We start from the raw sequence: 15,852 nt of genomic DNA on the forward strand, positions 1-15,852 counted from the left end.
TAATGGATTTAAGTTTCGTACTATTCCATTTGTCATTTTTTGCGACCCGGGTTTCGGTTTCGCCTTTCGGTACCTTTTGTAAAAAACGACTCAAATGGAATAGTACAAAACTTAAATCCATTAAAATTTATGCATGAGAAAGTTGGGTGAATTAATAATAGTGGAAAGGATTCAGGTATAGGTCTCTCAGCCAAAGGTGGTGCGACACAGATACAAAAGATTGTGTGTATTGGTGAATTTCTGAAGAATACAGTATTCTTTTATAGGCTGTTGCTTTTTTGAATGCGTCTGTGTGAGTATTCGGCCGCCTTAACTCTGGTTGTGCGATCTATACCCAGTGTTTATTTTGGAATACTGCTAAATAATAAAAAAAAAGATGTATGTAATTTATTTTCATATTTTTATTTATATTTTTACATAATGAAATATAAAATCGAGATAAGACATCATTACCTAATGCGAGATGGAAAAAATGTAGATCCAAATATTAGAAAGCATTATTCTTGACAATGCCAATACTCACAACACAAGAAATCTCACTACTATCACAATGTGGTGAAAATCGAACGTGCCATGTTAACCCAATTTATCTTCAATTCATCAGTTCCAACAGACAGAAAGCGTTTCAAACCAGCAATTTTATTAGCCAAACCTTTCAATTATATCCGCAGAATTCAGTTAAGAACTTCGAACCGAGCAAATCGATTACAATTTCAAAAAAAAAATTCACTCACATCTACAAATAAAATTCAATACATTCAAACGTTATTTTAATCTCCAATTTACTTGGTTCGAGGTTCAACCTAAGTCTAGATAGAACCTTAATTAATGCGCAGAAAAAAGTTTACATTGTGCCGAGTATGAAATTAATTACACCGTCATTTATGGTAAAATTACAACTTATGCTGAGGTTGTTTGATTAGTATTTATAACTTTTACAGCATGGTAATAAAGAAGCTTCACAGATGTCAGGAGAGGAAAGTAACATGCTTGGATGGAGAACAACACACGGCATATATTATATTAGGTATTCATATTGTGTTCTCTTTGACAGAAAAGACAATTGCAGAATGATGATTATTATGGGTGTTTTTATGATGCCGGTGTCATATAATTATTTTCATGGTGAAAAGGCATGGAATATATTAAAAAAAAACACTTAGTATTGTTAATTATTTTATTTTTAGTACTATTTCAACATTTCTTCTTATGATCATTGCGAAATCGGTTTCATCTTTACGACATACCAATTGAAGATGTAAAAACGGCCGGTCGAGTGATGATAGCAAAAACGTGAAAATAGTACTAAAACTAAATAAATAACTAAGTGTTTGTCATTTCTATAAGACCGATCGGTATCAACCAGTATCAATCAATCGAATGTGCGCGATTTCACAGGAATTTTTAATTTACGTTGCGTTGTGCAAATCGTTCACTGGTCGGCCAAGGTTACCATGTTTTTTTTTCCCAGTCCAATAACTAGTATTAACACAACCTCTTGAGGAATTATAAAGCAACTGCACTTTTTGTAAAATTGCATTACCCACTCGATCCGGGAAAACTTTGAGAAGAATCCAACAGATGGTGGGCAGATTACTAGTTATATATTATGAAATAGTGATTTTACAGCATGGGAGGGGGGTCGTCATCTAGCATTGTTATTCCGTATATATTAGTTAATAAGCTCACCAAGCAAATAAAATATCTTCAATGCTTGATTTACTTGAATGGTCATAATAATATAATAGAACCTAAGTTTAAATATTTGTTTTAAAGTAATATAAAAAAAAAATTATCTAGGGTTTCATGCCATGACAAGGATATTATTATCGATTTGGTCAATTTTGGGTAATTTTCTACACCCCTCAAAGTCTGTAAGCGTGTTATTGACATTTGAATTGTCATCGGATGGAAGAATCAGTCATCAACCTCAGTAACATTATCGTAGAGACATCCTTAAAATTAATTGTCAGGTCTCTTGATATTCTCTAGTCGGCTTTCCTGGTTTTCCTTTTCCTAAGGTCGGGACTGGAAAGGGCGCCTTTTGACTTCTCTTTCTCTGTGCTCTTTGAATCCTCTCGCTGGGAAGTTGACTCTGAATCGGATGACTGAAAATATAACAATAACGTATTTTATTTAATTTACCGTTAAGTGGGTGTATAACTGTATAGCACTACTAGTGACATCTGACAACATAATATGAAAGATGCAAAGTAATGTGATTTACCGATAACTCACATTTTAAATAAGCAATACATATTATATTGAAAGATATTTTTTAAATTCAAATATAACTTGGCAATAATTTAAAAAAAAGTTACATATACATATTATGTGTATTCATTGAAGGCTTTCATCTTATTGTATTTAACTCTCTGGTAAGATACACATTATATGGAATTTAACTATAACTGAATTGAAAAATTATACTACAAAGTCGATGTAGAATATTTAATTAATTTTTTCTTAAATTAGGCTTTTGAGTATTGCATAAACGAAAATACCTCCTAACATTAATTGCTGAGTTTTTAGTGTTTAATATGTTTATTTATTTACTTATGACATCAGTCGGTCGCCAGCCTTGCGACATTGACAAAAATATAACATATTTTTATTACTATTCAAATATTATCTTGAGATAAAAAATTTATTTGGTTTTTTATTGATAATGTCTTCTTGGAATTGCAATATCAAGTGAGTTAACTACATATAAATAACATTTGATATTGAAAGTCCATGTAGAGATTCAATTAGGGTATGGCCATGTTATACCTATATGGTGGATGATATTGTGTTTTTTCCTAATGTTTTGCATCTTTATTTACACAAAATTCAACAAAATACATACATAAATATTATGTGTAATTTCACACAATATGTAAATATCTATAACTTCCAAAACCGGCCAAAAGCATACAAAGGAAACATTTGAAAACGTACAATAAAGGGTTTATTGGCAAATACAAATGGGCATATTGTTATAATTTGAAGATAATAAGTAGGTAAGAAGCAAAGGGGCTTTTCTCTACTTTTAAAATGCACAGCAGCCACTCATTATAATATAATTAAGACAAATGAAGTCTTTCTTTTTAATTTAATCAATGGATTAAGTTTCTCAGTATATATATATATTATAATATAACTTATAATATACCTAAAATCCCCCATGTATTATGTAATTATTTTAATACATATCCATAATCTACTCAATATGATACAATGGCAAACAAAACCAATGTTGAAACAAACCACCTATGCATCAAACACAAAATCAAAAATATTGAAAATTTTCCGACCATGTCCGATCCTAATAGGATCAAATGGGCCTCCACAGAGTATAAGGTTTGTATTAACAGATTTTGTTTTTTTATGAGAAATGGATGTCAGCCACTTGCTCAACCTATTAGGTCCATACCCTGACTCACACACAAATTGAAAAACAATATGTGTACTTGCCAGACCCAGGATTCGAACCTGAGACCAACGGTGTGATAGTCCAACGCTTAAGCCGCGCGGCCACTGTAGGTGTACTATATTGAAAATAACCGCTGCATAATATGCTGTATCTTTATTTGAAGAATTAATAATAATATGTTAATCAAAATTACAATGACAACATAGCATGCTGCTGTATATTGAATTTATTTCTTTATTAAATATATATTATATAATGACTTACAAGAGCCATTGATTGATAAGATGGAGTGAGTAAATATTAATAATTGATCACATTGGGTTTAATTTACATAACATATATATGAGGCGCTGAGTCGCTAAACTAGCTCCTGGTGATTTTTCGATAAAATTAGTTTTGAATGTACATATGTGCTCTATTGATAGATCTACCAACTTTTCCAGTTGAGAGTTTCAAATTCCTTCCAATTTCGTCAAGAAATCAAAATGAATATTGACGTGAGTCGCCAAGCGTGCTCTTTGAAAAAATAACGAGTCGCTAAATTGTCTCTTCACAACCGACCAATCAGACGCCGCCATTCAAATGCTGATTTTAAACGTACTTTAAATTCTCTATACAATCGTGTCAAATTGGTCACGTATATGCAGTGAGAAAGTCGTGATTTTGCTTCGTTTATTTGATTGTCTTTATTAATTAATAATGGATGTTTCATCAGTTACTGTAAGGGAATCTCAACCAGGAGAATCAAGGAAGCGTTTGAGAAATCCAGCTGGCTGGAAATGTAATGCGTTATGCCAAGTATTTGAAAATGGGCATTCCAAACATTAATTTTTGCTGTAGTTGTTTGAATAATCCAGTGGTGTCACATATTAATTTTTAGTTTCGTATGCCGTAAATATTGAATATTAAGCGTGATGTAATTAAGATTTTTAAATAAAAGTTTTTAACATAAATGTAGTTTGTGTAAAATTTTTTTATTATTAACATTATTTATGAATCACTTGACAACTTTCTAAGCGAATCCATAATTATGATAAATTGATTGACATAACCGCCAAAGGTCTTCATATATATTTACATAATCTATGTTAAATGCTGATAACCCGTGTATAGGTGTGGTTGGGCACTGCGCTACCCTAATATTGGTTTATGCCATAGACCAACTCAGATAATTTCAATAAGTGATGGGAAATGACTTACATGTTGATATAATTACTCATAGGATTGCGTTTGGTTTAAAAACATACTTTTTGGGATGTATTTATTTAGTTAAAAGTAGACACATGTTTCGACTTACAACATCATCAAAATAGTTTTTTGGCTTTTCTCTAGTAAATACCGATTAAAATAATTTTTCGTTACCTACTTAATACTAAATAGTCACCATACAAGTTACGAAACAAAATTATTTCGAAAAATTTTGTATATGACAATTATCGTTTATTCGAAATCAAATTTTGAGTTAACGAGATTATACTGTAGTAATATTTTGTTAAATCAACTTATTTCCAATAATCCCCAGAAATCACTTATTCTTTTATTTTGTATACTTCTGTAATTTCTTGCGCGTTGCTCATTAATAAACAACAATTCATTATTCTGAAAAATGCTTTTTTATGTATACCACTTTAAAAGCTAAATAGATGCAATGTAAAAAAAGGTCTACCAGCTAGTAGGTAAGTATGGCTACAAAATATTTGTTTGGCAAAATAAATTCTAAAATATCTATATTGATTGAAATAAATACGGGCCACTACTGAGCTGTCATTTCCGGCCGACCATGTTCCCGCAAGTGCCAAATTCGACTTTATTGACATGGAATGTCAAAATGTGAGTAACAAATTTTGCTCCTTGCGACAGCGAGTGACTTAACTCCGCTCTCCGGACAATTAAAATGCATTTATTTGGAATATTGCCGCATATAAATTGAATTTGAGGTTTTATTTTACTTTTAATATTAACCTGGAAGATATAAAACCACTAAAATTACACATAAAGTTAACACACTGTCCATAACAGTTTTTCGTGATTTACTCAAAACTCAAAAAACCCTCAGGAGCCACTTTAGCGACTCAGCGCCTCAATTATATACTGTGACATGTCAGTAAAAATATAGATGAATCACCTTTTGCTTTCAGAAGACTAATAATTAATGTACATGAATGATTGGATTGTATAGACTGTATATTGAGATATTTTATATCACAGATTGATAAAAAAAACGGAACGAGAAAGGAAACGAACAGTCAGATCAGCACTGCAGTGTGTCAGAAGGATTTGGCAAGCGACTTTCAAATATTCATCCAGATTTACTACAATTCCGGCAATAATGGAACTGAACCCAAAACTCTATGTTTCGGCATGATTATTGCAAGCAAAAATCCATTATTATAGAAACAAAATTAAAATTGACAATGCTAATGACATCTATTGTTTCTGTATGTCATACGAGAAGACCTACAAAGGAGGAATTATAATATGAACACGGGTGAGTACCTGAGTGTCACTTGCAGAAAGTCTTTCTCCCTCATCATCACTATCTACTTCATCTTTGCCTTCCTCGTCCTCTTCTTCTTCATCCACCAGATCATCATTTATTGGCGGCGGGTCACTCTGCAACAATACATCAACTTATGAACTCGAGTATCAGTGTGTCTACGAAACCAAATACCATCAAATTTCTTTGACACTTGATGGTCACTGTCTATCTAGGCTTGGTAGTATATGTCGAAAAGAAAGTGAGCGGTGAAATCAAATGCAAAATAAAAATCTCTAATAAGTTTTTCAATGCCCTGTTAAAACAGATTAAAGAAGCGGTTGTAGAAAATTCTTGTGAGGATGAGTCACAGAAAGAAAACAAAAACTGAGACATGGACCCTGTACTCACTTGAGCGTGCAGGGTATTAATAATAAAAAGATTCGTGAGTAAATCTGTGAAGATGCAGTACGGTGGTGCTAGCGTAATCTCAAGCCGTGACTGTGACGAGCGAATATCGTGAAGGATACAATATAGGAAGGATTGCCAATTGTGTCATAATTATGTCATTGTTGAAGCGCTTAATGTCAACAAAGCTGGACAAACGATGACATGCCGGGCGACATGTTTGGTGTACAGTGACTGGAAGGAGTAGAAAAGGATGCCCAACTTACTGTAATTGGTGTTCCAGGGCAATAAAGGAGGTGGTGGAAAGCAATGTGGTCGGGCCCATATAATAAGCGATATGCCATGCGTCACAATATGTGCCAGAATCTACAGCAAATTATGATTCACAGAATTGACAGAAACGTATGGCTCTCATAGATGATGTGAGTTGACAGGACTGGACTACACTGATCAGGACATGAGATGCTACTGGAGTAAATCGCTGAAAATGTAGTGGACTTACAGCATTAGAAGAAGTGGTGCCAGGCCTCTTCTCTGAGGAGACTTTGGGTGGGCAGATGTAGTCAATCATGCACACCAGGATCTGGAATGAAACAATAATACATTATTATATCGAATATGGCACTACTCTTATTTAATTTGAATGTTGTAAATAAGGGTTCATTTAGGTTACGCACAGACATTACCACTAATCCTAGCTACCAGTGGTCGTGATACGCTGGGGCGTTTACACACAGCATTCGCTGCATTAAAAGTTCCAATAAAAACAGACAACCATAGGTTGCTGTGATTAGTGATTGTGTCTAAATGGTGCCTTACAACCAAAGCACACTGGAAGAGGCGTGAGGGGCTCTATTCTGTAGTTGCTCTGCGCATAGCAGAATGAATAAGAGCCCCTCACGCCACCTTGGCCCACACGCATCGTTTCCAGAGTGATTTGGCCTTTACTGTTGCTTATTAAAACAGGTATCATTCAGTACGACAACATGGTTCAAGAATAAACTGGCGCTAGTTAAGTGCCATGTGGAGACTACGTGGCCGTCAAAAAATTAAGCAACTATGCAGTTATGTTTGTAGCTGGCTTATGGTGTCGCTGAGAATTACTTGCTCTACCTCAGGTCACCATACTGAATAATAAAGATAATACAGTGAAAAAGCTTACCAATCCTAAGAAAGATCCGAGAATAATCGTGACTACGGCGAATATGAGATATGAGCCGTACGTGGGAAGTCCATACGTCTCTAATAGTTCATTGTGAACAGTCTGCAAAAGAAATTACATTTTCATATAATAAACTGCGACAGAAATATTTCAAAGGACAACACTTTATGGGTATCTTGACGTGACCTGACATCTCGTGGACTAACAATGGAGATATTGTACATTTTTCATCAGCATCATTTTACAAAATCCACTGAAGATCTTCCATATCTGCCACAGCCGGCACTAGTTCATGTTTCTGCTAGTAAATAATTACTTGTCAAATCTGAACCAGGATATTTTATAAAAATTATGAATTAAACATTATACCTACCGCGAAAATTAGACAGAGTAAACACACCACATTAACTGAGTAAATAAAACAGAAAGTTATAACGGCGAACGGGTGCTACTTTGGCCTACAAAATCCTATAAAATCAGCTAGACTCGCATGCACTTAAGTCAAACAAATCGTCGCCGTAGATATCACGGGAGCCAGTCCGCAAAATCATATTAGGCGGCCATATACGTACAGTTATCGTAAGAGGTTGAACATGCCAGTTAATACGTAATGGCGGCCATACAGTTATCTTTGGTAGATAATCTGCTGCGCCCATAGACGGACACTTTTCGACCTGTCAGATGTGTGCCATGTTCAAACTGCCAGCGACCCCCCACTCCCGTGTTTTTGTAAAACTGTTGGAATTTCAACTAGCCGAAAGTTTTCGGGTGACGGTAGATGTTGGTAACGTAAAGTAGAATATACCGCGCGATACAATTGCGGCTGGTGTTGCTTGTTATAAAATACAAATTTATTTATTATTGAAAATGTAATAATATTATGTACGCGGAGATCGCAAATATTATATTTTATTTATTTTTACGAGAGTAAAACAAAGTAGGTAATAGTTATTTATGTAAACATATTATTTTATACAATATAATATAAATGTTAAAATTTTAGAGAGCATTATAAATATTAAGTTATTGTGAAAATATAGACTAATAATAACTCAGTACTCAAATTTTATTTATTGTATGTAGTGAATATTAAAAATTATTAATTTAAGACGTTCACAACATAAATTAATATACCTAATTGTGAATGACAATGTCGCTAAATCTAAATAAAATTTAAGTACCTATATATTTTAATAATATCATAGTAATTAATTATTATACTGATGATTGATGTAAATATAATTTTGTGGCATGTTTAAATTTATTGTATATAAAATCAATACCCTTATAAATATTACCGTTTTCTTACTTAATTAATACTGTCCATTAAGGGGAATAATTTATTCAAAAGAAAAGATTATATTTTATATTTACACGAATGTGTATAATATTGTTTCGGTGAATCGATAAAATACACAATCCACTAGCGAAATCATGATTTATTTTACCAACGTCATAGGTGTGTATTTTATGTCAATTTGTTTCTAATAAAAACAATTATAACCATAATAAATTCAAAGTAAAATAAATTATTCGTGCATCAATATCGTTCAAGTATACTCTACCTAAAACTAATTGAAACAATACCCCTGTGTAATATCTCCGCGAACCTAACCTCCATAGTTTTTGACACTTGCTCTGCCACAGACAATAACTGTACGTATATGGGCACGTCTGTTGATAGTTCGACAGATTTAAATGGGGTAGTTAAACTGATCTGTGGTGTGGCCACTAACGTACAGTTATTGAACAGTTATTGTCTGTACCATGTTCAACCTGTTACAAAAACTGTACGTATATGGCCACCTATTACAAAAACTGTAGGTATATGGCCACCTATTGCTGAGAAACAGGCACTCAAAGATTTAGTGTGACAAAGAAAAGTAACATTTTTTTATTGAACTTTTTTGTTTTTAAAGATATAACGGTGAAACTTAGCATATACTTTGTGGTGTTATCTCTTTATTATTTTGTACAAATAACTAAAAAAAACAGTATCTTAGAAGTTATGTGTGTTATATCTAGGGCCCGGATTTATATGCTAGTGTATATGCACAGCTATGAGAGTTGCACAGAAATCTGTTTTGAAAGATAAATGCATATTTGAGACGTTAGAGCATATTTGAGAGATTAGAGCATATTTCATAAATAAATGCATATTTTAGAGCTTTTGAATTTATAATTTTAGTTTTTTTTATTTATATTATTGAAATATTACTAAGTTAGGAAGGTAGATAGCTTAGATGCTCTTGCATTTTTAATGCCATCTCCGAGCTGTGTATTTATCATAAAAAGTTAATTCAACTCGAGCACTCTTATTTAAAGTTTGCCCAATCACCTCTGTGGACGTTGAGAGGTCGTTTTCCGCATAATAAACAAAATACTGACAGATACCTACCTATGCGGAAAAATTTCATGCCAGAGCATAATATTGAAAAAAATATTGTTTTTTCGGGCAAAAAACAGAAAATAGTATTTAGGAATAGTTAAGTGTGTCGTTTTTGTTTTTTAAGTTATGTTTGGTTTACATTGCATTTATTATTCAATTATTTTTTGTACTTGTGAAAAAACTATTTTGAAAATTGTAATTGATTAACTTTATTTATATTGAGTTTTTGTGTTTTTTTGTTCTGCTATCGTATTATGTTGAAAAATTATTAACTATTTATTCGATTTTTGTCAGTAATATTGGAAAAAAATGGATATTTACAAGTTTTTCCCACAAAAAATGATAATTTTTTTCTGCATATTTCTTCAGTTTTAGTGCATGTTTTATTAATTTTATATAAATCCGCTCCCTAGTTATATCTCTTGATCACTGAATATTGAAATGTACAAAAAATGTAGTCAAAAGAGTTTTGTGGCTTAAATCCATTGACCACTGCATCTTTGATGATTTTAAAATGCTTTTGTGTACTAACTCAATTTCGCCAAATTTATGGCTTGGCTCCCTTGACATCTACGGTGACGAAATATTGAAATGTACAAGACACTGATCCGACCAATACTGATCCACAGGATGGAATGTTGGACTCTCACCAAGGCCAATGAGCATGCGCTTGATATATTAAAAAAGGTTAAATTTGGTAGACTCCTGCGGGTGGGCCTTGGAGCAAGAATGGACAGTGCTCAACAGCCGAAGGGAATCCTGAATACCAGACCGGACAGTCGGAAGTCGACGACTGGCAGAACCAAACTCCGATAGTTGGACAATGTCAACAAATATGCTAAGGAACTTCTTGGAGGAGGCTAGGACCTGCCACGGCTTGTTGGGCCACTTGTGATGATTTTTTAGAAAATATTTAAATCGCATCAAATTATTCAATCTTGAAAATTCAACATTAGGAGGCGGTTTGAGTCCGATTAAACACGTCATAGTTCACTGTGATACATACTGCGCTTCACCACTCAAAGACTTCTCACTGCCATCTGTTGTTGAGATTATATAATGATTATTACGTCATTTGAACAAATTTGCACAAAAACTAGCGTTGTCTGATAATATTCTTTTACTGGAAAAGGGATCAATTGAGCGTAGTTATGCACAAAGCAGCCAAGCCACAATTTTAAAAAAATGAGTTATTGTGATTTCCATAATCACACACGTTTGTTTTACGTTCTGCACAAATCAGCCAAGCTGCTGTCATACAAACATCTCATATAAATTTGTTTTAAAGATTTTGCAAATCGCAGAATATGACATTTTCGATTTGCATAAAGCAACCAAGCTGCTGTCATACAAAAATGTCATATAAATGCGTTCTAAAAATATGCAATATTCATACTGCAAAAAGCAGCCAAATGATAATATTATGTACCTATTTACGTAAATTTTTAAAATCGTGACTGTAAGGTGTGTTTTTCTACATTCAATTAAAAAACATTATTTTCTCAATTACATTATATGTTTTTCATTTTATTATATATAATATAATATACAGATTTTTCATATAAGAAATAGTGCCAGGCAGCTAAATATTGATGTATAATTTACAAGTTTTTCGAATTATTTTCAGAATATTGAAATTCCCATAATAATTTAGTAACTTAGAAGGCTATTTTTAAAGAAAATAATCAAAAATAAAGAGTTTTCTTACAAAAATAAGAGATGGCTGCATTCTGCAGAATGCACATTCTAAAAAAAATCATTTTACTCAAAACACCTAGACTGCTAAAACACTAAAATTTCATAGATTATATGCTTTTATATCTTCAAAAGTTATACAAAATCATATATATATATATATATTATAATATCTATCATTCAAAAAGTATACACAGTATACAGAGGCTTTGCTGATTTAAAGAAACACAATTTACATAAAAGTGCTTCTATCGCTGTTTGAGGTTTGTGTGGCTCGGCTGCTTTGTGCATAACTACGCTCAATTATGATTCTAGTAATACATTTAGAGATTTGATAAGATGGAACTTCTGATTTTACAAAGGAACGAAGCTAAACATATTATTTAATAGGAAACTCACCCTAAGCATTTGCGACAGTCTAAAGAAGTGGCTGACAATGGACATATGCAGCCGAGTGGGCTCCTTGTACCATGGGACAGGGTCCGTGGCTTTCCACTTGGAATGCTGAATGTAACTAACCAGGGACTCTATGCTGCGTGAGCCTTTGTACTGTCTGAATTCACCATTCATAACGCTGTAATATTAAAAAAAAACATTATTAAGTAATTTACAATTTGCCATCAAATCGAACTAAGATTATCAACATTATCAACCAGCTGACTACTTTTTAGCACTAATTTGACCATGTTACACATTAACCCTGTCAGTTACTAGCAAGAAGATCCATAATCCCCAGGCGATGTGTTAAATAACAATTGTTCGTGTATTAAATCCAAAGTGATCAGTTTCCTATCAGTCTGATTTTGGAATGCTTCCTTTTTCGAGTGCAAGCGTACAGCTTTTACTCATGCTTATTTTGTAATTTTACTATTATAGTTACAATCAAACAGATGCAAAAATGTGACTCAGAGTTAGTGTCCTGCCTCTAGACTGGATAAAACATCTGAAAAAATCCACACAGAGAAATGATTCCCATCCAACATTACGCTAAATAGTCCAGGCAAACTGTAATAAATCCTCGTTGAAGCTAGAAAATTGTTTAACTCCAAAAACACTACTTTACAGGAGAGACAAAAAACATTATGGTTTCTATACAAATATATTATGGTTATGGAGTTAAATCATCCATGATTTAACAATGTTACATTTTTTTTAGAATCACATCATTTGCAAGACGAGTAGATATTAACAACGACCACTAGATGCAAGTCAATTTTCGATTAAAATGGAGTTACACATTTTTCTAGTTTCAACGACGAAATAATGTATCGGTGATTGAATTTCCGAGTGAATCAAAAATAGAAATAACTTCATGAATAGTTTAATATCAATTAATAGGATGTAGGAAGTAGGTATGAAATGTATACGATTACAACAATAATTTTTTCCAATATTACTTTTTAGAAACCTTTGAACAATCAAAAAAAAATAATTTAGTTACTTACTATTCACAGAAATATACCTTTCAAAATAATCACATTTTGTGTAATTCATTAGATGTTAGCTATACAAAAACAAATAACAAAATGCTGCACAGTTTACCGCCAAATTTACAATTTGCACGCAGCTAAATCTTGGGCGACGATTGATTCATATACTTACTGGTAAATTGTGGGCAGTGCAGTGACAATGAACCTTCCGGAGAGTCCGGGTGACGTGGTGACGTCCACCTCTGCAACATGGATGCCTAAATCTCGCGCTTGCTTGCCAAGGCTTTGCCATGAGTCCTGCATCGCCACACAAGCCGGACACCATGGTGCCATACTAAAAAAAAAAGGATGAATGTAATAGAGCAAGCGGGACGTAATAAATAAAAATACATCATATTTAATTTTATTATATTTTCGGGCTCACATGCCCATATAAGAGCTCGCACCCATTACTACGGTCAGTCAATGCGTTGCACGCATGGCCTGTGTCAGTGAGAGATGACATATTGTGGCACTCATGAATGCAATGTTTGTTTTAATATTCTAACGCGGCATGTTACGATAAAATCAGACACTAGCAATCCTAATTAGGACTGTTCTACCACGCGCATTTCATAACTGCTTGTGGATACAGCAGGTCGCAATAACTAGTAGGTAAGCAAACGTTGTCATAGCTACAGGCCAGGTCTTCATCACTATACTCAAGAGTACAGTGTCTAGGTAATGGGAATGTACCCGGAAAAGTGCCAGGGTCCGCAGTTAAAGCGATGAGAAGCTAAAAATAGTAGGCGGGGTATATTATGCGGAAGTCATTGGCACCTGCAAGATCTGTTAACCCCGCCCCCTCCCGCTGCATTGAAAAATCAATAATAAATTATTATGGATAATTTTTAGAAATGGACCCCCCCATACAATTTTCTTGCTGTCTGCGTACATTTCACGTCTGCTTCGGCCGTAGTTTCAGCATGACCATATGGTTTGACCGATGGCTATGACCATATTTTTTTGTTAAACGGTAATGGTGCCGCAGATGACCGCATGAACTTTTATAACTTTCTTTTTAGACCAAACCCAACCTAACCTAACCTAATCTACCCCAACCTAACCTTGGTGTGTGACAATGACGTACCTATCGAAATGTATGAAAATATCATACTTTAAATTAATAATTATCGGATCGAAAAGCATCTCAGCCGACAGAAAAGGGTATTTAATATAATTGTCTACATGGGATAAACTGTTTCCGCCAAAATAAATGATAAATGGTCATGCAGTCATCTCCAGCACTATAACCAAGCCAACAAAAAAAGCGCAAATCACATATTTTTAACAATTAATAATTGTCATAACGAGAAAGTACTTCAGAACAGTGGTAGGTTGGGTTTGTGTATTTTTTGTTTTTGACTGTTTTAAAAGTATTTCTTTGACAATACAGATTACTGTATAGGTATTTCACAAAAAGTTTTATTTATTTAATTCAATTCACAAACTTTAGTTTCATAAAACAGAAACAATGTTTGTGGATAGTGCAACAGCAGTTCTTAATTTTAGAAATGACATAATGCATTGCATTATATTATATTTTTTATCAACTAAAATGTAATAAACTACCCGTACGTCAAAAATTTAAATGACAATCGAGATAATTTAATATCGAACACTCCTTGTTTAGTTGGCGTATATTTAAATAAATGTATATTATACGGGAGCGACATTATTTTTTATGCATTATATTGTAGAGTGCGGCTTAATATTATAGAATATTTAATTAGCGTAAATTGCTTATACGGCGCGGCCTTGATACAAAGATATTGAACTTTAAAAAAAATGGGTAAACACAAAGAACAGAAAAGGCCGATAGGTAGCCGAAGTCAGATATTAAAATATTTACAAATATTATCGCAACAATTATAGAACCAGTTTCATCAGAAGAGACATTTAATGCGCCTGATAAAGGGCTTTCCTTTTTATTTACGGTAGTTTTTGAAATAATTGTGCATTTTTCACGCCCACTTCGTCTGTGAATTTTGGTCATAAAACCCAGTGACAGGCGGTTTATACATTTGAAATTCATTTATAGTTGAACACGGGTGAGTTTTCAAATAGTTTTTCGTACTTTAAAGGTATATAAATGTTTATTTCACTCCCGTTATGAGGCTAACTGCATAACACGCTGTGACAACAATTGAATACCACATGCCGATTTTTTTTTGTATTTCTACTTACAATTCGACGATCCATTCATTTTCTAACATCAACGTCCAGTTATCTTCGTTTAGTTTTGCGACTGCCGCATCCGCTTCACGGCTTAATTGCGGTGCTAAAACTAAAAATGTCAAATAAATCACTACACTCGGCATTTTTCTTAACGGCTCCATTGCAACCAGACCGATGATATTATGATTAGTGTTACTACCCGTAAAATAAAAAATAAACATTTTAAATGCCATTGCCATGTAGTTATATATTGCCACTGAGAGAAATACAATAACCTTCACAAACACCGTAAAATAGGGTGACTTTAGTCCACCTAACCGAATGCATTTTTTATTTGTCATTACTACCCAAAGAGATTGGGTCTCTTGATGGGTTGATGGATTGGGATTGGGGCTTTAAATCTCTTTGTTACTACCTAGTTTAAAAATCAGCTAGGTACCAGGTACAAATAAAATAATCACCTTTTAAACATAGGCCACTTCTTGTTGCCAATCATTAATAAATTTAATGTTAGTCTTGAAAGATACGATTAATAATATATACCATCGTCATCATTCGAAACACAACAGCCCAGGGTGTGGTGGCTTCATCAAGTCGTCTTTCCTAGTCCGTTTGCAACAAAGAATTTTGACTATAAATTAGAAGAAGTCTAAAACGTTA

At 33.5% G+C, this 15,852-nt stretch overlaps 1 protein-coding gene across 1 annotated transcript; it reads right to left on the minus strand.

The window, feature by feature from the left end:
- Positions 1-386: 386 nt before the first annotated feature.
- LOC147066958 (thioredoxin-related transmembrane protein 1) lies at positions 387-15,375 on the minus strand. The gene is made up of 7 exons (XM_085954752.1): positions 15,202-15,375; positions 13,148-13,309; positions 11,945-12,119; positions 7,462-7,563; positions 6,802-6,882; positions 5,912-6,028; positions 387-2,108 (listed from the first exon to the last, which is right to left on the minus strand). Exons 1-7 carry the CDS (start codon positions 15,351-15,353, stop codon positions 1,989-1,991), a joined length of 909 nt encoding a protein of 302 aa, XP_085810878.1. The 5' UTR covers positions 15,354-15,375; the 3' UTR covers positions 387-1,988.
- Positions 15,376-15,852: the final 477 nt, after the last annotated feature.

The sequence above is a fragment of the Rhyacophila brunnea genome, unplaced genomic scaffold (assembly GCF_057557595.1).
Source record: "Rhyacophila brunnea isolate RB1 unplaced genomic scaffold, BYU_Rbru_1.0 scaffold_4, whole genome shotgun sequence".
Classification (NCBI taxonomy): domain Eukaryota; kingdom Metazoa; phylum Arthropoda; class Insecta; order Trichoptera; family Rhyacophilidae; genus Rhyacophila; species Rhyacophila brunnea.

What these genes read in the sequence shown, in the direction of transcription:
- LOC147066958 (XM_085954752.1), bottom strand. Translation starts at nt 15,353, where the DNA reads ATGGAGCCGTTAAGAAAAATGCCGAGTGTAGTGATTTATTTGACATTT. An exon ending in GACTGTCGCAAATGCTTAGG is followed by an intron (nt 7,564 to 11,944) that starts GTGAGTTTCCTA and finishes TTTCTTTTGCAG; the next exon opens with ACTGTTCACAATGAACTATT. An exon ending in TCGGATCTTTCTTAGGATTG is followed by an intron (nt 6,883 to 7,461) that starts GTAAGCTTTTTC and finishes GTTTCATTCCAG; the next exon opens with ATCCTGGTGTGCATGATTGA.